The sequence below is a fragment of the Octopus sinensis genome, linkage group LG10 (genome assembly GCF_006345805.1).
Source record: "Octopus sinensis linkage group LG10, ASM634580v1, whole genome shotgun sequence".
Classification (NCBI taxonomy): domain Eukaryota; kingdom Metazoa; phylum Mollusca; class Cephalopoda; order Octopoda; family Octopodidae; genus Octopus; species Octopus sinensis.
In genome coordinates, this window is record NC_043006.1 from 56,756,331 (window position 1) to 56,779,875 (window position 23,545).

Sequence of the window (23,545 nt, forward strand, 5' to 3'; positions counted from 1 at the left end):
AGATATACAGAGGATTAAGCAGCTAATGGAGAGAGGATTACGGATGGAAGGCATGGCTATTGTAGTAGGAGTTGTAACAAGAAATTGAAACGGTATGTGTTGTTGAATTGTAACGTGAATTGTTGTATTGATATGTGAATTGAGTAAAGGACTTGTTGATGTGTTATAAAGGCTGGAAAAGAAATGAGACAGTAAAAAGAACAATGTGAATTGTATTGATATGTGTTACAGAACTGTTAAAGAAAGAGAGAGACTCTGTTGTAGTCTTTAATGAACATTGAACTGTATATGTGTTAATTGTCCTCTGAACTGTAACGTTAATGTGATTTGAAACAGAACTGTTGTCACCGGACTGTATATTGTATCTGCATGTTTAAATGCTTTGATCTGTTGTATACCTGTTTCTTGATTTGTTGTTTTCTTTAAATGCTGTTGTTTCTTGCATGTATTTCCTCTTTGATGTAGCTGATATGTATCTTGATGTATTTTATGTAACAATTATATTATAACGATCGATCGGGCCTGGTCAATCGTCGTCGCTCAACTTGTTGGGATCCCAGGTTCGAGTTCGAGCGATGGCAGGTGGGATTCCGTAGCAACTTTCGGGGCTCCCGTAACAATATATACATATATACGACTGGCTTCTTTCAGTTTCCGTCTACCAAATCCACTCACAAGGCATTGGTCGGCCCGGGGCTATAGCAGAAGACACTTGCCCAAGATGCCACGCGGTGGGACTGAACCCGGAACCATGTGGTTGGTTAGCAAGCTACTTTATTTCAAAACATTTGCCATAATGGCAGTACACAGATTAAGTTAGCTTTGCGGGCTGGACGAGGACATTAATGAGGTGAATGATAATGAAAGAAAGATGATAAGGATGGGAGAAGACAGAAAGCGCCCGCCGACTTTTGCTTCTCTAAAACATTGTTCTTTTTAAAAAGATGAACACAAAACGAGGTATTAAACCTCTTATAATTTTTCCAATTTTTGGACTTAGCAGTCCATTATTAATACAAAACGAGGTATTAATCCTCTTACAATTTTTCAATTTTTGGACTTAAGTCCATTACTAATAATACATATCGTCCTCGAAATAGCTTGTGCCCGCGCCCTCCACCATCAACCACGCCTCCCTCAGAACGTAGTCAAGTTCCGAGTTCGCGTCGCCCGGGACCAAGTTATAATCTTCATTGAGCTCCTTTAGCCCTAGCGTCACGTCGAACGCCACGGCCTCCACAGCTACCTGCGGAGGCCATTCGGGGTCCTGTGTGAAGGCTAAAGGTGCTCCCTTGTAGTGCTCTTCCATCACTTTTTCAATTTCTTCTCCTCTATAGAAGAGGACCAATACATTCAGTTCTTTAGTTGGCGGCACAGTTTCCGCCAACGGTATTCCTTCTCTTGTCGGTGGCACAACCCCAACCGACGTAGTTCCGCGACATTCCGGTGCTACACTGACAGCCGGTAATGTCCCGTTTTTCTTCCTCTTTTTCTTTTTTTTTCCCTTTTCAACTGAGGGAGGGTGCGTCTCCTCCGTGGCTGGAAGATTCGCCTTCCTCTCCTCATCCCTATTATCCTTTGGTGAGCACCCATTGTTGCTCACCTTCCTCTTTTGGCCTCTGTTTGAGGAGTCCTCTGCTTTTTCGGCCGTTATCGTTCCCTCTTCTAGAGGGGTTTTACTTAACTGTTCCGGGATCCTATTTTGTTCCCGAGGACAGTTCTTCTTTATGTGGCCGGACTCCAAGCACCGATGACACTTAGGGAGCGACCCTCAAGCATCACCGGGTACCTGCACCCGGCCATTTTCAAAAAATCTGGAAGAACCAGATTGGCTGATTGGGTCCACAGGGTCAAAATTGCTTTTGACCCAACCCAAGCAGCCGCAGGAAGAACTTTTACATTGAGGAGCTTAGTTTCGCTGTCACCCAGACCCCGGCGGATAGTCTCCTCTATCTACTCGGGTTCTATGTCGGGTGGCAGTCCGCAGATCCAAGCTTTCATCAATTTCTTTTTTTTGTACGTGGGCAGGAATAAGATTTCCTTACCCTCCAAGGGTTTGCTAGCAAATTTGCAAGCCTCTTCAGGGGTGTCAAATAGCAACCACACCGTTGCATATTTGACACCCCTGGAGATGAATTTAATTGTTGGCAAATACTCTTCCAACTCCTTTTCAATTGCCGTCTTTTCGAACAGGGCGATGGTGTCAAGTGCCTTGGAGTAGGTTCTCAACACCACCATCCTATCTTCACGGTCTTTTAACCACTTTTTAGGTGGTATGATTTCCCACTCCAAAATTTTGTTATTTTTCATTGCCATGTTTTTTTTTAAAATATATTCAAATTAAACTCAAAAGCAGGAAGAAAAAGTTCAAAAGTCCAAATAAAATTTGATAGATTTTTGAAAAAACAAAAAGGAGAAAGCACAACAGAAGGGAAGAAATTAACGGAAAGTCGCAATAAAGAAAAAAACAAAAGGGGGGGGGTTAAATGAAGTTCAAAAGAAAGTTAATAAACAGAAAAAAACACAGCAAAAATATTCTGGCCTTGCGGTACTCCCGGCATGGGTTGAACCTGGAACGCCGCAACTGCAACACAACCTCCACAAAAATGGGTCCGAAAGGTAATCCAATAGTGGCTTATTTTTATAATTTTCTTGCGAAGTACTCTGACAAGGGAATAAATTCAACAAACCCAAACACAGCACTGGCTACCGCCAACGGTAATTTTAACAGTAACTGTATTGAATTCTGAGGATACGCCCCTCCACTGTTTTTTCTTTTTTTTTCAATGAACACAAAAACGGCAGCCGCCGAGAGCAGGCGGAATTGTCTCAGAGTTGGACACAACCTACTGAAATAATAATTGGCACGCAATAAATTATGCCCAACTCACAATAAACAAAATCACTTACCTCGACAACTTTCCGTTTTTGGTCTTTTTTCTTTAATTGGACAGAGCTGATTGACTCGCGTCCACTCTGGCTGAACAGGAAGCAGCTGACTAATTGCGCATGTGCGTTAGCAAGCTACTTTATTTTATATAATTTGCCACTAGGGTAGCACACAGAGTAGTAGCTACGGGCTGGACAAGGACATTAATGGATGATGGTGGTGGTGGATGAAGATGGTGATGGGAGAAGTCAAAAGCGCCCGCCGACTTCCGCTTCTCTAAAACAATGTTCAATAATTACATTTAATGCACAAAATGTTCACAATGATTCAAATTACATATTTTAGAGGAGGCAATAAACCTCCTCTTCAACATGTTACAAGAATGTTCAACAATTCTCCCCGTCAGGTCCCCGAAGCAAATTGTCTTGCCGCCTGCAGACAACTCTGCGACAAGTCGGGGCCTGCAAAGAGAAAAGTGAAATGTTTCCTCTCAAAGGTTTCTGCGACCCTTGACAAAATATCTTCCGTTACTTTTTCCGCAGCTACCCGCGGAGGCCATAACGGACTCCTTGAGCCGACCGTGCCCTTGCGTTCTCGGTCACCCAAGCCATTCAAAAACCTTTCCACCTCCTCTCCCTTGTGGTAAAGGAGGAGAAGCATCTCCTCTTCACAGGAAGGGACCTCACACTGCTCCGTCAGTGGCACACTTCCCACTGGCGGAGCCTTGTCCGCGGGTGGCACACATCCCACCCGCGGCTCCGTCGGCGACACAGAAACGTCAGTCGTCTGACCTCTCCTTTTTCTCCTCCTTCTTTTGGGGGAGACTGCTGACCCAGGGGACTCCGTCACCAGACACGGGGGATCGCTATCCCCCTCCGCCACCTGAGCGTTCTTTGGCGGGCAACCATTGTTGCTCGCCTGTCTCTTTCTTTTCGTGGAGGCAACCTCCTCCACGACTTCCACCGTCTCCCCCTCCAATGAGGGGGCGGCGGGCGCCTTTTCCCCTTTCTGCTCCGGGGCACCACCACGGCCCCCGGGACAATTCCTCCTGATATGTCCGGGCTTCAGGCACAGGTGACACTTGGGGGGGCGACCCTCGAGTATCACCGGGTACCTGTGCCCAGCCATTCTCAGGAAGTCCGGGAATTTCATTTCTCCCACGGCCACCGGTTTCCACAGGGTCAAAGTTGCCTTTGACCCCTCCCAGGCGACCGCGGAGCCATTTTTACACTCAGTAGCCTGGGTCCGCTATCCCCCAGGCCTCGCCGGATGGTCTCCTCGATCCATCCCGCTTCCGTGCCCGGGGGCAGCCCACAAACCCAGGCTCTTTTTATCTTTCTGCCACAATACGAGGGGAGGAACAAAATTTCCTCTCCCTCCAGGGGCTCGCTAGCAAATCTGCTAGCTTCCTCGGGGGTAGCAAACAGCAACCACACCGTTGCAAATTTAGTCCCCCGAGAAATAAACTTTATAGTTGGCAGGTGGTCCCCCAACTCTCTCTCTATAGTATTCCTGTCGAAGAGGGCGATGGCTCCACGCGACCTAGAATAGGTTCGTAGGACCACCGTCCTCCTCTCAAGACCTTCAACCCACTGCTTGGGCGGGACAACCTCCCACTCCAAAGCAGTGGTTTCTTTCGTTGCCATGATTTTAAATGAAAAGAGAAAATGAGTTCAATCAAAAGTTCAAAGTTCTAAATAAAAGTCCAATAAAAAACACAATGAAAGAACAGAAAGACAGAGCAGAGAAAAGAACGAAGGAAGACAGTTCAGTCAATGGCAACACAGTTCTGCAACTCTGGTAATCCTAACGAAACAGGGTACTCCAGTCGCAGCACAATTGGTCCTTTCAGCCTTGGTACTCCGTGGTAAATCCAGTGGAAAACACAAAAAAACAAATTAATTTTTGCGGAGGGGCTACGCCTCCTCAAAAAGCACAATTCTCACTAAAGAGTGAGACCTTAGACACGACAACAGGCAGAGAAATATAACTGAAGCAAAGTGAAGTCTATTACCCGCAAAAAAATATTAATGCTAGATAACGTTAACTGCTAAATAACATTAAGCAAGCAATAAACTTCACTATGCTTCTAAAAATACAGAACGTCTTACTTGTCGCCGAGTCAAAAGTTCAACATTTCACGTTCAAACACGTGACATTTGCAGGAGCAAAAAACAACACGTCTGTCTGGTAAGAAGCTACTTACCACACAGCCACTCTTGTAAGTACAAATTGTAAAACAAAGAGCAAGCAAATACTTAACTGAGGATGCAAATTTGGTGTTAAAATGTTAAATGATTATCGTATTGTGTAGGGGAGGTAATGCAAAGAGTAAGTACACTAGGGTGGTCTGTATTTATTAGAAGTGGACAAATGCTGAATTAACTAAAAGGAGTCCAGAAATAAATTAAAGTGTGATAATCAAACATTCAATATTAATAAAAGGTAAATTGTATTACACAATAAAGATAAAGGTGAAGACTGGTTATTAATAAACCTTTATTCTCCGGGGTAAATAAATGAAAGGTGTATGTTATAAGGGGCATGAAGCCGTTTAAGTCTATATAATATATATATATATATATATATATATATATATTTATATATGAATATAAAAATATGATGAATTAAAAGTAAATTGTATTACAAAATAAAGACAAATTCCTTCATTATTAAGGTGAAGGACCAAAGAGGGATTTATAAGGGGAATGGATACATGCGCACACTATAGTATAAATTTGAGAACGGTCAATATGTAATTATAAGAGGGTGTCATACTGAAAAGTAATGTAATGAAGTAATAAAATGAAATTAAGTGTGGGAGATGGGTTTTTAAACTGGAAGAGATTTTAGTGTAAGAATATTAATGCTGAATTACCTAAGTGGGCCTATATAAGTTAATCTATCAAACAAAAATTGTAATTGAACGGTAAATTATGCTAACAATTAGAATCAAAGTCTACTATTATTAAGGTGAAGAGATATCTAGAGAAAACATGCTTACCTATGTGCAGGCAAGGGCTGTTTCGTTCTTCCCTTAAGTTAATTAATGGGAGTCTGGCCATTGATATTAAAAAATTGCTATTAATGCTCAGGAGGTATTTATTATTTTTTACATTGTACGAACGATGGTGCCGAAGTAAGGAATTTCAATTCTAAATCAAAGTTAATATCTTTATCTTTATTATTTATACTAGGTTGTACTGTAGGGGAGAGTTATCTACTACTGGATTAGTATTTTTAGGTGAATTATTATTATGAGGTGTATTGTGATTTAGAGTGTTGTTATAGTTGGTATTATCATTACTAGGTTTGGATACATGTGATTGCCGTAACCGACGGTGTGCCAGTTTTTTGTGTGTATGTGTGTATAATTAAAACAATACGTATACACCCACGTATATATACATATATATACATATATATATATATATATATATATATATATATATATATATATATATATATACTGTTGTGTCTGGGGAGAGTCATTTTCTTTTTGTGTCTTATAATGTAACACTCACCGGTAAAATTTCCACTTTTTTCTTATTTTTATTTTCCTAAAAAGTGAAATTTTACCGGTGAGTGTCTTACATTATAAAGCACAAAAATAAAATGACTCTCCCCAGACGCAACAGAATTTGCTTCAACACACGAACTCATATAAAGAATCATGCAAACCAAATCCAAAAACGAAATATATATATATATATATATATATATATATATATATATATGTACAACAAGCCTAATGGTATGAATTTTCTAAAACTTCTTTAAGGACAAATGGTTTTCACAATAAATTCCAATTTAATCGGAATCTCCATGATCTGAAGCATATTTGTAGAAAAGAAATATTTAATTTTCTCAAGATCATGAAGAAACAAATCTATGGGGCACATTTGTGCAGATATGCCGAAATATATACATACATACATATATATATATATATATATATATATATATATATATATATATATATATATAACATAAGAGGGATCAGCCATCTGAATGTGGCTAGGGTCAGGGCGGGGTGGTGGGGGTGTTACTGATGCATTTAGCCCCAGGCGAACATCGACGTCACCAGAAGAGCTGACACCATCTCGGTGTCCTTGCCAGCCAGCAAAGGGAGATCAGTCTCCCCGAAGATACGGATACTACACACGGACCGGTTTCGAGGTTATTGCCTCTTGTCAACGTATGGTAAGCACCGCTCTTCGTTGAGGGACTTCCTCTGCAGGCTGGATATATATAGATTTTCACAGTAACCACAGTCACTGGCGTATGTCAGATTATTGCACAAGTTCTAGCTGTTTTAATAAGGGAAATCGGAAAGGTTTGAAAGGTTCGACATTTACTTGTATCAAAGAGCACTCTGGATCTTTTCTGTTTGATAGACGGAATTTTCTAGTTAACTAAAAAATTTGAAACTTCGTATACTGGTAGAATGTGTCAAAAGAAAACATTATTGTAAACAAAATTGAAAACAAAATTGTAATTCGTAACTTAAACGTAGTTTAATTTTACGAATTTTAGCCAATGAAATCCCAACATCTTCGAATTTTAACCAATGAAATCCCAGCATTGCTGCGTTATCGATATTGATAAAGAAATATAGCAGACGCACGACACACACTCTCTCTCTCTCTCTCTCTCAAATACATGCATATACATTTGCACAAGCACATAGTAATTAATATATAAGCGTACACACACATACAAACGGACATATACATACACACACAAGCATACATACACGTTCGTGTGTTGCCACTTGCCGCAACAAATTTGCACAAAAGGTAAATAAACCAGAAGGGGGGGGTAAATGTTTCATCGTTTCGGGGTCGATAAATTAAGTACCAATTACACACTGGTGTCGAGGATTATTTTCCCAATTTATATCACAGCTTCCGACAAGCTGGGGGCATCCTTTTATGAAAAAATATTTCGCAAATTTTTACAATACTACTCACACTCCACGCGCAAACTTGAGACCGATTTAGGCATATTATTGTTTTGTTTTTGTTGTTTCTGGCCCTTTTTGTTGTTTCGACTTCACTAACTGGGAGGAAACGGCAAAAAACAGACCACTTTGGAAAACTACCATCCATGAGGGAACGGCGACTTTCGAGTCGAAAAGGTCTGCAGAGCTGGAGGAGAAAAGACGACGACGGAAGGGGCGCCAACAACAACCACGTGCGACTCTCTCTTCTGGCACTAGATGTCCGCACTGCGACCGATCTTTTCAAGCAAGAATTGGTCTTATCGGTCACCTACGGACTCACCAGTAAATTTGCGCGAAGACCATCATCCTCGACATTGAGGGATTGCCATCATCAATCCCATAAGTGTCGCGTGGTTCAAATTGGTGCCGAAGTAATTACCAAACTTTCAATTAATGATTTCGCTTGTTTTTTTTTTATTTCAATTTGTACATCAATTAACCTTATATATATATATATATATATATATATATATATATTATATATATATATATATATATATATATATATATATATATTATATATATATATATATATACATACATATATATACATACACCTCTAACAATATATATATATATATACCTTTCACAATAATTGTGTGTTAAAAACTTTGCAGTTTGTTTAATTTTGGGTGATTTCTCACATTAAATTCTTATTAAATGCTTTAAACATGTTTTGTTGTCGTAATGTCGCCATGAATGTTTTGCCGTCATAAGATTCTAGTCACACACAAAATGACACCTTCCAGATCCTGTTTACTGAACGGGTAAAAACTATCAAACTTTAAACTTCTGTAACTTTTTTAAAAAATTTTCCTGGAATGAGTTAATAACGGATGAGGAAGAAGTTATATCATTACACCAAATTTGAAAATTTTCATTTAATTTTAAGATTTCATAAAGTATAGCCAAACCGAAAAGATCCTAAAATAACCTCCTTCAGAGATCTTCTTTCATAACCATATACTGTTAACTTTGAGAAAACTAATACATTTAACGATCGAAAATTTTAAATTTCAGATTAGGACAAGTTTTAGAATCACATTCTTATATAACTATGCTACCAACAAGCATGCAATACTTAATTTTATACTAATCTAGTTTTTACAAAAGAGCGACAAAGGAAAGTGGAAAAAAGGAGAGAGGAAAAGAGAAAAAAGAAAAGAAAACATCAATGCAGCACCAAGTGCTTCAATTAGTCGCACACCACAATGTTCAATGTAACGTACTGAAGCAAGCCAGCACGCTCGCAACATTACCATGGGCGGTGGCGAGGTTAAGGCGTTGGAAAAGACAAGCACCCTCATGGGCATCATCTGAATCTTGGTGAGGCGAGCTGCCAACGATGACAAGAACATCGCTCAGTCCTTCCGAATGCCTCAAATGTCACAGGCCCCGGTACTTCAGGATTTTGTTTCGCTCGGAATAAGAAGCAGTAACCCTCCCGTTTACCGTAGCATCAAGGATGTGGGTGAGAGCAAAAGAGTCACAGAGTGACGTCCCAGATGAGGCACCTATCTCTAATGCCGGGACGGAGGGTAAGACCATCAGAACTAAGGGGATATTAATCCGAGCAAGAGCCACCTGAAGGATTAGGTTTAGCTCGGTGTGACGAGCGAAACGACCAGCATTTAGGCAGCAAAACAGACCTGTGGCATCGAGGGGCTTGCAACAGCGACATCTTTGTACCCTACAGATGTCAGGTCCCACTCTGAGTGCGATGGAGATGCGGAGCTCATGTTGATTGAGTAGACCACCAATGTTGGCCACAGGCAGGGCATCAATCCAGTCCCCTGAGAATTTTGCACTAGCAGAAAGTAGGCGATACCTTGAAAATTGATCGGATTGATCAAGGAGAGAGTTGAAAGAGGTACCTGAGTGTAGTTGTCCCATACTCTCTAATTCCATCTATCCTCAACTGTAACAGGAACTGACAAACCCAATTCTCTCCACTATAACAAAGCTTCATCCATTTCCCAGTTGGAATTAGTCCATGTCGGAGTGATTTACGGAAGTTTTCAGTTATGAAAATAAAACCAAAATAATTCGATTTTTACAGCCCGCAGTTAAGAAAATGAAGCCAAAATAATTCGACTTTTACAGCCCGCATGTAGTTTAACAAAAAAAGTTCTTCACTAGAATAAGTTTCGGTTAACGTACTGCAGAACATATCACACCGTTTCGAAACTTTATTGATCTAAACCTCCTATTATCCTTCCTATATTCCCTCATATTATAGTTTACAGTACTTTAAACTTAGCATCCGTAGCAAGATATCTTTTATGAACAACGCACTGAAGATAAACAAAGAAAGAAGAATTATATAAATATTTTAAGTGATACATCTAACCAATTTCAATAATAGTTCGCTAAACTATTGTATCCGTAAAAGGACTTCTAACATTTGTTCATAGGCTTTAGCACTAAATACATATTTTCTATTATATTCATCTCGTGTTCTGTTATAATGCCATTCTGAGAGACAACGAAGCGTCATTGGCATAAAGCGCTGTTCAAATTTGTTTGCAAATAGTTTCGACGAATTTGTTAATTGTTTCAAATCACCGTGTCCAAAAACACAAACTGTTCTTAACCACTTTCCATGACAATTGCTTGTCTCAAACTGCCAAAGTTTAAATCTTGAAATTAAACGTTTTTTACGGATTTCTGTCCCTGTAAATATAAGAAATAAATAAAAACATGAATAAAATGAAGCCAAAAAGGAAGAGTGCACAATCAAGTCGATAAAGAAAATTTAAAGTAAATAATTTCAACTTAAATCCCATCAAATAAACTTACTAACAAAATTCAACAATTTTTGTGCTGGAGCTGAAACTATTCCGTGTCCATTAATTTGGATCGCTGGTTACGAAATTCAAGTTCATATTGAAAGGTTTTTTAGTTACAGAATTACACCCGTTTTTGTTTTTCCAATGGGTTTATGGTACAATAAAGCGCATAGGTTGCAGCATATATTACATGAAAATTACTGTATCAACCATATAAGCATAATGTGATATGCGTATATGGACGACTGCGTCGTTCCTTCGAGACGATTAAACTAATGCTTTGTGGGCGTTACCTCTTATGTTAAATTGTATGATTTTAATGGAACTACATTTATCTGTTAGAAATACCCTTCAAATGCATAAATAATCTGAACAACTCTTGCTACCGCAGTGCTAATAAAATCCTCAGCGTTGAATGTATATGCTAATATTCTTATTTCTTTGATTGTCTTCCAAAGCCAACGTAGACAGCTAGTTACCCACCATCATAAAATATAGATCTTTGTGTTTCATCAGAAAATGCACCACTATTTAGATAACCTGATTTATGTGATTGAGTTTGCAGTAAAACGACCGTACATAATGGAGTTGGTGACAGATATGTCTCCTTTTAAATGCTATACGGTCGCATAAGAAGCCAGATACATTGTATAAATGAATAAGTGCTAAAAGGAATAATGAGGACGCCACAACCGTTCTATTGTTTGAGAGAAGAAAGATTATTTACAGATGTGTACAATAGGATATATTATGGGTGCAAGCAGAATGAATGCGTGCACATGTGTGTCTGTGTGTACGTTGTAAGTATAACAACGGTGCATGCAATCAAATGTTTGTGTCTGTGTTCGTGTTTGCGTTACAAGAGTGAACATAATTACAAACAAGGTGTATGCGTGTGAGACAGAATACAATACAGAGCATAGAATGAGTCTCTCAGCAGTCAATTTACCAGTTCGTAGTAAGGTTACAGAATAGTTGTAGTCCTATAAAAGAAGTTGAGGTTACGAGGCAGTACCGGTTACTACACGTGCAGAAGTTGTTGTGGATTTCTAGTTAACTAAACACTTTTAAACTTTGTATACTGGTAGAATGTGTTTATAAAACAGCATTTTTTCTTGGCTTTATTGAGAAAATTCTATATGTTATAACATATTCCCACTTTAAAATCGAGCATTTTGGCAATTTTAACCAATCGCTCACCTCCATTTGGGGTGAAAAGATTCCGTGATGTATGAATATGCCCCTCGTTTAAGAAACAGATTGGGTTTATTTACATTTTCGGAGAAAAAAAGCTACCCTTCCCCCACCCCTAACCCTAATCCTAACATAGATTGAAATGCAATAGATCGATACCAGGGCCATAATTATGGGTGACATTTTCATTTGACACCGCTAGAAAAAAATCCCATTTTCCGTAGCGGTGTCGTATGAAATTGTCACCCATAATTATGGCCCTGGTATCGATCTATTGCATTTCAATCTATTTTAGGATTAGGGTTAGGGTTAGGTGTGGGGGAAGGGTATCTTTTTTTCTTCGCAAATGTAAATAAACCTAATCTGTTTCTTAAACGAGGGGCATATTCATACAGCACGGTATGTTTTGACTCCAAATGGACGTATTTGATTGGTTAAAATTGTCAAAATGCTCGATTTTATAGTGGAAATATGTTACAAACTATGGAATTTTCTCAATAAAACCAAGAAAAAATGATGTTTTATAAACACATTCTACCAGTATACGAAGTTTAAAAGTGTTTAGTTAACTAGAAATTGTGTTGACATCTGCTGTTCAAAAGGAAAAGATCCGTTGTTATTATACCGTGCCGGTTTACTTGATACAGAAATCTCGCAGTCTGACTGAGCTGTTCACCTTGGTGAGTATTCACAAGAGCGTATTGCTGTGTACGTATTACTGTTGGTGGAGATGAAGGCGACGGAGATGGAGACGATGTAAAGTTGACCTAAGGCATCGGTGAAGAAAGGCGTCGTTGCGTTGCTGTATGTTGTCTCGTTGCGGCTGGAGTAGAAACTGGCTGCGTCGCTGGAACATGGCTGAGTCGCTGTGGTCAGAGGTTAGTCCTGAGAAGGACTAGAACCTAAGACGAGAAATAGTGATTTGCTGGCGCCTTTTACAACCGAAAGTGAGCTCTAGTGAAAACCCAAAAAGACTGTGTCATGGGACCTTATCCGAAGGCCGTGATTGGTTGTTTTACACACTGGCGCGAAATAATCAACCAATCAGAGTAGCGGACACAACTGAACCTAAGCAGCCGAAAGATGATTGCTATCTAATACGAGGTCATTTCTAATATATCTCTCAAACAGTGAGGATATCACCTAGCTACGCTACAAGTTGTTACTTTTCCTGTTAGCTGCTCGCTTGAATAAGGAGTCCAAAATTACATATATTATAAGCTAAGAAGTGCATTCACATTTTTGTCGACATAATCGATTACTAGTTGTCGTTATTGTTTTGTATAGATCGGCTCTGAATGAGAAGACCCATGAAAATAAATCATTCGAAATGCCTCCATCTTGTCTTTCTTCTCAATCTACATTACTTAAAGTATCCTTATTTATAAGACGATTTGTGTGATTTGGAGAACATTTGGCTACTATTTCTAGGCGACCTCATTGAATCGGGTTTCATATTTTTGCCCATGCTCATTCCTTGATTTGTTAGTAATGACGTTCTCTAGTTTTCTTCTTTACAAAGTTTCTGATAGCCCAAGCTATTACTACAACAATAAACTGTTGTTAATACGTTCAAATATATAAAAAAAATGAAATCATTCATTAAACACATACCATTGAAAGAACCAGGTACTCTCAGATGTGGGTTGTGATTCATTGTTGAAAATAATGTTTCATCTGGGTTTCTTGTATCCCGAACCCAATTAGTAAAGTCCTGTGATCGGCGATCCATGATAAGAAATTCTACATAACCACGTGATGCTGCAATGTGTACGCTTCCTTTTGAAACTGTAATGTTATGTGGTGGAGGCGGTTTCAGGCCCATTTGTTGAAATTTAACATAGTGATATTTTGTCCGAAATTCAAAACTTCTGTTAAATAGAGCAGAACATGAAAAACAATATGAATCGCAAAAATATATATATACTTAATTTGTCAGAAAAACACTCACTTGTCGGCGAGCGCTTGATCTCAGTCCTTTATTTCTGTCTGTCTTTCTTTTCCTTTTTTCTTTTCTTTTTCTTTTGCTCATGAAAATATGTTCTGTAAAAGCTGATCCGAGATTTGTGAAAAGCAAAACTGACTGCAGAAGGAGTTCAAGAAAAGCCCAAATAGATTATATATATATATTCTTTTCTTTTCTAATCTAGGCACAAGAGGTGAAATTTTTGGGGAGGGGAGAGCCAGTCGATTTGATCGACACCAGTACACAACTGGTACTTAATTTATCGACTGGGAAAGGATGAAAGGCAAAGTCGACCTCGGCGGGATTTGAACTCAGAACGTTTCTGCCAGCTCGCCGCCTTAGGTAAAATATATATACATGTATGTATGTATGTATGTATGTACGTATGTATGTATGTAAGTATGTAGATAGATAGATATACAGATAGATAGATGGGTAAATAGATAGATAGATAGATAGATAGATATATATATATATATAGATAGATAGATAGATGAGTAAATAGATAGATAGATAGGTAAATAGATAGATAGATAGATAGATAGATAGATAGATAGATAGATAGATAGATAGATAGATAGGTAGGTAGGTAGGTAGATAGATAGATTGACAGACAGACAGACAGACAGACAGACAGACAGACAGACAGACAGACAGACAGACAGACAGACAGACAGACAGACAGACAGACAGACAGACAGACAGACAGACAGACAGACAGACAGACAGACAGACAGACAGATAGATAGATAGATAGATAGATAGATAGATAGATAGATAGATAGATAGATAGATAGATAGATAGATAGTTGCAAAATGCTGCCTCCTAGCTCCAAAACAGCTCCAACAGTCAAGTCAGTAACTAGGAAACCACAGGCTGGTTACCTCGTATCTTTGCACCGACTGTCCTAGTTGCCAAATTCACACTGACTGTTTCCGTAGCCAACTTCACACTCCGCGTTCTTTACGTGGCCAACTGACACCGTGCGTTCCTTCACCAGTTCAAATCGTCCACCTCACAGCAAAGACGCATAGAAAAAGGAAATGCGCTACATGCTTCATATCAATCACGTGATCAACAACGTTATTTCTCCTTTGTAACACTACCCACTCCCTAGTCCTTTGTTGACCCGACAAAAGTATACCACATTTATAACTTCAGTCTGTAACGAAGGATCTGTTATCGATTCACTGAAAGGGTGTCGATATCCGATCTGGTTACATACAATTTTATAAGACAATACAGACGAAGTCAGGTTGTAGGTAAAAAGACAGCAGTTCGTTTATTTATTGCGATGTCGTACGTGTGTCTGATGGGAGAAAGACAGCCTCTGATATACAGCTTCGTGTTAGCTTGTTGAAGTTTGTTGATGGTCGTTGGCGGCTATGTCGGTGAGGTTGTCAGAGCTTGTTGAATGTACGTCCGATCGCATGAGCTGTGGAGCCGGAGAGAAAGATTTGAGCTTGGCGGGCTTGAGGGAACGTTTCCCGCACATGCGCATGGGGAAGACTTCCGGTGGCCACCCGGAAGTAGTCCCATTCTGCGCATGCGCGCTGAGCCCTACACAGTAGCATCACTACATGGCTCCCCTTCGAGTGCGAAGTACGACAACAAGAAAATTTGTGGTGGTGCTGCAGAAAACAGAAGGCTTGCCGATCCCCCAGAAGACTTGGTACATAATATCATACAATATAACAAAATGGCAGAATTTATAATATACATAAGAAATTCACCAAAAGGAAAAAAGAGAAAAAATACTCAAAATGAGCAAAATCAAAGGTGCATGTGTGAATAAGAATAGCTTCCGGCCAACGTGAGAAATGATCGATAAAGTTAAATATATATGAGAACCCATTACTCACAGGCCATGGTCCAACCAAATCAAGGTGTACATGGCGAAAACGGGCTTCAGGAGAAGAAAACTGTCCAAGTGGAGCACGAACGTGTCCATGGACCTTAGCACTCTGGCACTTCAAACAAGAGCGTGCCCAAGAGGTAATCGATCGTCGCATATTGGGCCAAAAGAACTGTGGCAGAGTTACCTGGATGTGACAGTGAATGAAGAGCATCAAACACAGAACGTTGATGTTTCTCAGGTACTAATGGTCTAGGTGAACCGGTGGATACGTCACAAAGTATAGAGCCTTCCGCTGAAAGGAGCGGAAGCTAGGCAAACTTACAGTTAATAAACTTAGGCGAAGTTAAATCCAACTCCTCTAAAGGTGGTTGATCCTGCGAAATAGCAGTTAAGTCAATTGCTGCAGGAAAGGAAATGGAACTGGCAGATAGATCGCTAGTAACACAAAAGGCAGACAGTGCTTCAGCTGAAGGTGTAAGGTTAGCAAAGGTGACAGTGTAAGCATGCTGGAGTGATGCGCGAGACAGATAATTTACTCTGTTAATTACGTGACCAACAGGGGTCTAACAGGGGGAAATTACGCCTAAACATGGGCGCAGTGCAAGTGAACATCCGACGTTCTTTGAGTCGGGAAAAGAATTGAGCTGACGCAGACGTGTTGCAAAACAAGGCAGTACACGTGCAGAACAGAGGTGCATGAATGCAATAGGGCTTGCTAGACTGAAACACAGCAATGAATATGCCAGTGGTTAATGTAGTAAGGCTGAGGCTGCCAGCCAGTGCATGAGCGATTATGTGCCTCGGTCGTGCAGGAACAAAAGTGTGACATGCTAGCGCGTTATCATGGACAAACAATTTTCTCTATGTATACGTGACCGACCTAGGGTCTTACAGATATGAGTTGTGTCCACAAAGGCAAATTGAGCATGGAAAAACAAGCGAGAAAGGCATGTGTGACGTATGAATGTGACAGAGATAGCATTTGTGTGTGTACGTGTGTGCGACAGAAATACAACAAGGTGAATGCGGACAAAATAAAATACAGCGCATAGGAAAAAGTCTCTCAGGGCTATTTCAGACAAGATGGAGTTAATTTACCAGTTCGTAATAGCATGATACATAATAGCAGTTCGTTCTGTAACAGAATGTTGAGATCACAAATGCAGATGCCGGTTGAACACATGTCGTGTAGCGGTTGTGGCTTCAATGCTGTGACAGGTTAAATTGTTACAGAAGATCTCGCAGGTAGACTGTGCTGTTAATGCTGGTGTGTATACACGAACAGCGTGTACGCTAAACTTCCGCGAGTTGCTATGTACATCTTGTTGAGGTCGACGGTGTTGAAGGCGACAGTGATGGACTTGAGACACATTGTTGCTTAGTGTTGCTGGCGACGAAGATAACGACGACGTGAAGTTCTAAGACGACGATGGTGATGACGACGGCAGAGAAATAGCATCGATGATATGAAGGCGTCCGTGGTGTATGTTAGTGTCGTCATTATTGCTGTAAATAAGAGAGGCTCCTTTTATAACTGTTTGAGGGGACCGGAAACAAATCGTCGAAGGATGATGACTGCGTAGAATTGATCGTGTTCAGACTTAGCAGAAAACTGGATGAAAAAATGAATGTTCAGCGCTCTATCCGGCAAAAACCTGTTCGCTGCGTCTTCTGTTCTGTTCTTTTTTTTTTCAACTTGGGGTCACCAATTGTAACGAAGGATCTGTTATCGATTCACTGAAAGGGTGTCGATATCCGATCTGGTTACATACAATTTTATAAGACAATACAGACGAAGTCAGGTTGTAGGTAAAAAGACAGCAGTTCGTTTATTTATTGCGATGTCGCACGTGTGTCTGATGGGAGAAAGACAACCTCTGATATACAGCTTCGTGTTAGCTTGTTGAAGTTTGTTGATGGTCGTTGGCGGCTATGTCGGTGAGGTTGTCAGAGCTTGTTGAATGTACGTCCGATCGCATGAGCTGTGGAGCCGGAGAGAAAGATTTGAGCTTGGCGGGCTTGAGGGAACGTTTCCCGCACATGCGCATGGGGAAGACTTCCGGTGGCCACCCGGAAGTAGTCCCATTCTGCGCATGCGCGCTGAGCCCTACACAGTAGCATCACTACAAGTCTTTACGGTGACTGTCTTACTCTTACACTCATTCTCCTCGGTCTACAGTGCCTTCAGCTACAGATGTGTCCAGGGCGGTCCCAAGCTGAACTGGCCAGGCCCATCGTACTTCCACAGACGATTCACATGCACATTCTTAGGACGTGCCGTCTTGCCTCCTCGAATCTGGTATGTCACTTCGGACAGTCGATTCAACACAGCATAGTGTCCTTCCCAAAAACTCTGCAGCTTCGGCGACTGTCCCTTCTTCCGTTGGGAATTATAAAACCACACTTCATCTCCCACCTTTAAAGTTGATCTCGCTAGCCCTGGCATCATGCCGACGTTTCATCACTCCACCACAAAACTTCAGAGATTCCTTAACTTGACGGTGTGCCTCTGTCAGTCTCTCTTGCAGATGTTTCTCGTAACTGGATGTTTCTCTAAGAATTTCTTCATTTAGTGATCTTCCCATCAACAGATCAACCGGAATCACACCCCGTAACCCTGCATCAGCGTTGCACGTGTATTGCCAGTAGACTCGTGCGTTTCCAAACAATATGCCATAAAAAAAGCGAATAACTTCAAGTCCCATTCCCTTCTTTGTATTTTGCAAGTGTATTCTTTCAAAACCTGTCCACTCTCTGTTATCTTTACTTGCAAAGATTTCAGCTCAGAATTGCGAGTTTTGTAACGTCTCAGCTCAGATCAAATTTGTGCTTTTTTCTCATCGTATTTCTTTGAGGTTGTACTACATTCCTTTTTCCAGCTTCTACTAATTATTTTCTGTGAATTGAAAAGCTTCTTTAATTCCACCATAATGTTATGATTTCCATCTTCAAAACTCAGCAGTGTTTTCGTGAGTTGGAAGACATTTCCTCATACATAACAGCAATCTTCTTACGCATATTACACTGCATCTCATCCCGTTTATTGTTTGCCTGCAACATATTCACCTTTAGTTCGTTAATTTCCTGGATCACCTGAAATTTACTTTCTGGTAGTCGGCTGTTGTCACACTTCAGTGAAGATACTTGCTCTTTTAGTTTTTCCTTTTTTTCCTTCACTAAAATATCTATTTTCTGGTTTAAGTTTTTCATATAACATTCCTGGTGATGTTCAAATTTGTCAAGCTTCCTCTCACTGGCATCTTTAGATTTTAACGCTTCTGTTAAACGTTGTATAAGCTTCTCTGACTACGTTGAAAGATTTATTCTCCTCTACAAAGATTTGACGGACATGTTGCAATTCTGTTTTAACCGTTCATACATATATATATATACATACATATACATACATGCATATACATACATAAACATATATATACATATACACATACATGCATATACATATACATATGTGTGTGCCCGCGCGAGCGTGTGTGTGCATGTACCAAACATGTCGGCCCCCTTTTATATATAATCGCAAGAAAAACTTTCAGTTTAGGAAAGTAAGCAAATTAGAAAACTGTAAGAACAATACTCTAAAATCAATAAATAATACTTACTTATCACGTATTCCTTCAATATCGTTAGCTCCTTTAAGCGCTTTAAGGATTCGTACAATTTGAAGGTTGGTTTTCAACGGATATTCCTGTCCCGTTAAATTTATGAAATATTTCCATTTTTTATATTTTAACAAATCCCTCATGCAAATTAACTCAGCTTCCGTTTGAGAAAATATTCCCCATTCAACATCGATAATGCGAGATGCAATGTAAACATTAGGTAAACACTTTGCTATCGCTTCCATGTCACTCAATATCAAAGGATCAGAACTTTTATCAACGTGAATGCAATAATAATTGTGTGGACGGTAAATGGCCCTCAGTAAGTTTTCAACTTGATCGGGTTCTTTGTAAAGTACGATGGAATAAGCAAGAGGAAAGTCTTCTTCTTCTTTTGTAACATCCTTCAAAGTGATATACCTTCCACGTTTTCGAAATTCATCACAATTTTGACACAGGTTTTCAGCATACTCTCCGTTAGGTAATGAGACATGTGGATGTAAGGCAGAGTAGTTTTCTGCGTTCGACAAAGCAAATTCGTCCTGGTGTGAAAAGAAAATAGATTTAAAGCTAAGTAAATGAAATACGCGGGCGCACGTTGACGCGCTAGCAAACAAGAAAAGGAAAAGTTACGCAGAAATAAATATAATGAATTAATAAGTAGGCGCGGATGTAGCTGCGAAGATGAAAGGTCCATTTCTCAATCATGTGATCCGAGGCTAAGCTTGGCTGCTTAGCAGTTTGAATATGTGTCTTCAACCATGGCATCGAGTCCCCCAAAAGCCTTGTGAGCGGCAATGGTAAACGATAGATGAAAGGAACTCGCACACAGGCACGCATGCACGCACGCACATATACACTCTCACTCACACACATACACGTACGCATATATACATACACGCACATATATACACACATACACACACACACACATAGATAGACACGTCTGTGTGTGTGTGAGAGAGAGAGAGAGACAGACAGACAGACAGACATTGTTTTTTTTTGTCTTCTTGTCATGTAAAAGAGCATCACCGTCATACATGCAGTGTATTTTGTATCCAGTCTTTCGGGTAAACATGTTTAGCCACTGGGAAATACTGTTTTGACTTAACACAATTGGAGATGAGTATTCGGCCATAGATATCTAGCCACAATGAATTTTTCGTATGTCTCATGTAAGCGTGGTAAGTAAGCGTTAAAGCTGTGATGATGATTATGATGATGATGATGATGATGATGATGGTGATGGTGATGATGATGATGGTGATGGTAGTGGTAGTGGTGATGATGACGATGATGACCAAATATATTGGTCAAATGGTTCTGGAAAGTATTAGTATGGTTTACAACTGATTTATATTCTTATACAATTGTGTAATGACAATTCAATTACTATGTTTATTAACATATGTTTTGACCTATATTGTCTGTTGTATGTTGTCATTTATATCAGATTTTTGCTTGTATATTCTTGAAAGTACAGTATTTTCTTGGATGCTGTTTACAAAATGCAACCTACAACTATTAGCACAACTTCACTTTTTTTCTATCATATATTATGTTCTGTGGTATCATTATCTTCTATGGTAACATATTCTATGATACCTACTTCTTTACTACCCACAAGGGGCTAAACACAGAGAGGACAAACAAGGACAGAAAAACGGATTAAGTCGATTACATCGACCCCAGTGCGTAACTGGTACTTATTTAATCGACCCCGAAAGGATGAAAGGCAAAATCGACCTCGGCAGAATTTGAACTCAAAACGTAGCGGCAGACGAAATACGGCTACGCATTTCCCCACGGCGTGCTAACGTTTCTGCCAGCTCGCCGCCTTGTAACATTATATTCTATGATACCATGAGCATTTATGGTATCATCATCATCTATAGTACCCTTATTTTCTATGACATCTATGTATCATTATCTTCTATAATACCATTATCTTCTATGGTTTCATTATCCTGTATGACCATTGAACGGATGAAATCGTTAGAGCGTCGCACAAAAAGTTTTGCGGTACTTGTTTCGGCTTTTTTTACGTTCAAGTTCAGCTGAGGTCACCTATGCCTTTCATCTTTTTGGAATAGATACAATAAATTTTCAGTCAAGTACTGTGGTCGGTCGTATCATCAAGGACCCTCCCCTTTAAAAAATTGCCGGATTTTTGCCTCAGTCAGCAACCATTATCTACGATGTCGCTATTCTGAGACATTCTTATCGACATCGTTGTTCTCTAAAACGCCGTACCCTGTAATGACATCGTTATCCTTTATGGCATAATTATTCTCTAACATCATTATCCTTATGGCATCACCTCTCTATATGGCGTCATTACTCTGATGACATCATTATTTTCGTCTTTGACTTATCTTTGTAAAAAGTAAAGTGTCTGTCCTCATTAATTTCAATCTCGCCCATAAAATCTCTTTAGCAAAGCCATCAAGCAGAAGAAAAAGGTCTCACTCTTTTTGTTAAAAGAATATAGTAGGAAGATTTTTACATGATATTCAGTTAACCGCTGGTTCCACACCGCATGAGCTGACAACCGTTCATCATAGTTCTGCGAGTCAGCAATGCTGAAAAATTGAATGAGCGCGTAATAAACACTGACGTTATCCTATGCGTATCTCAGACAACCTTTCCTCTAGCAGGGTCTATCCAGAAGTGACAATGCACCACTCTTAGCACTCTAGGACCAAAGAGTTTAGAAATTATTCCTAATTCATGAATTGAAGGTCCACTAGGGCATGCTTTATAGCTGGTCTTCGTCGACACTAAGGGCTTTCTTGATTAATGTCGTCTCTCAAGTTTGCCACCAACCGTTTATAGAAAGCAAAAAGGCTTGACGTTCCATTGGCTCCATTAACCAATTAGAAGAGAACTATGGACGACCGATAACATTACAGATGCCCAGTTTTAGTCTATGCTCTACTTGGCGCTCCTTTAGAAACGCACATCTTCAAGAAAATGAAATGCAATTAAAAAAAATTTATGAAAATGGAAAATATATACAAAATAAAGGATGTATTCAAAAAAATTAGAAAGATTCATCCATTTTAAAATATTTTATACTAAATCGGACACTCGCTAATATAAACAAATATGTCGGACGATACAAGAGGTGGTAATTTGCTTTTACCAGTCAGATATTATTAATGATACGAGGGGCCCGACAACATCATCTGTGAATTGTAAGAAGACCGCTCCACAATCTTCTTGAAATTCAATTTATAACCTATGATTTTGATTTTTTTTGATTTTTCCAGTTTCTCCTCATGAGCTGTGGCCATGCATAATATATATTATTATGTCAAATTTTCTGCCTGAACGTGGAATTTTTAATTCTATGACATTATTTCGTCTCAGAAGAGATTTGGGAACAACAGAAAAGGCCATTAACTAACCCTGGCCCTGACCCTGATCCAAACCCTAACTCTAAAACTAAACCTAACCCAACCCTAATCCTAAAACTAAAACTAACCCTAAACCAGAAACTAACCATAACCTAACCCTAACTCTAAAACTAATTTTTTTTCCAAACGCTGACTCCATTTACATTTTTAAAAAAATTAGAGTGTTTTAATGCTATGTATAAACTATTAACTTTCTCTTCTATACGGATGATTTGTAAATATATGCAAGCGATAATATCCAAAGGAAAAAAAACCTACTAACAAGTTTTCACAAATTCTGCCAAGGCATAAACTTGAGTCTAAGATATGGCAAAAGTGAAAACGCTTCTATAAGATGACACAAACTAAGTAAAACTGAAAATATGCAATAAGATACAAATATCAAAACTAGAGATTTAGACTAAACACATCTCTACAAATGCTTAAGAGTAGATGAGGCTGATAAAATATAATGCTCAGAAATTAAGAGGAATAGGAAAGATTATTAGAGAAGTATTATTAAAAAATAAATTGCAGGTTAGAAGTAAGCTCGTGTATATAAATCTTCCGAGTATAAACTACAGCTTCAGAATGGTAAACTGGAAGGAAATTAAAATTAATATGTGGAAACTACATTTTTTTTTCCGGGCTGCGATTCGAAACCGAATCTAAAGATTCTCGCTCGCCTGATCCACCTCCAGGCTGACTAGGCGCAAAAAATTTCTTTGCCTTATCAGAAAGTGATGGATGAGTTTCTAATCAAACTCCAACCTGGGCTCTATCACGGAAAGTTCAGATGGACAAGTGACCTAAATAAGTACAAACTA

General features: G+C 39.4%; 1 protein-coding gene across 2 annotated transcripts in view; it reads right to left on the reverse strand.

The window, feature by feature from the left end:
* Window positions 1-9,989: 9,989 nt before the first annotated feature.
* LOC115216680 (N-acetyllactosaminide beta-1,6-N-acetylglucosaminyl-transferase-like) overlaps window positions 9,990-23,545 on the reverse strand; it is an 82,317-nt gene continuing 68,761 nt past the window's right edge. For both annotated transcript variants that reach the window (XM_029786188.2, XM_036506703.1), the window contains 3 exons: window positions 19,321-19,862; window positions 13,493-13,749; window positions 9,990-10,568 (listed from right to left, as the gene is read on the reverse strand). In XM_029786188.2, coding sequence (XP_029642048.1) covers window positions 10,270-10,568; window positions 13,493-13,749; window positions 19,321-19,862 — 1,098 coding nt within the window. In that variant the 3' untranslated portion in view covers window positions 9,990-10,269. The remainder of the gene's footprint in view (window positions 10,569-13,492; window positions 13,750-19,320; window positions 19,863-23,545) is intronic.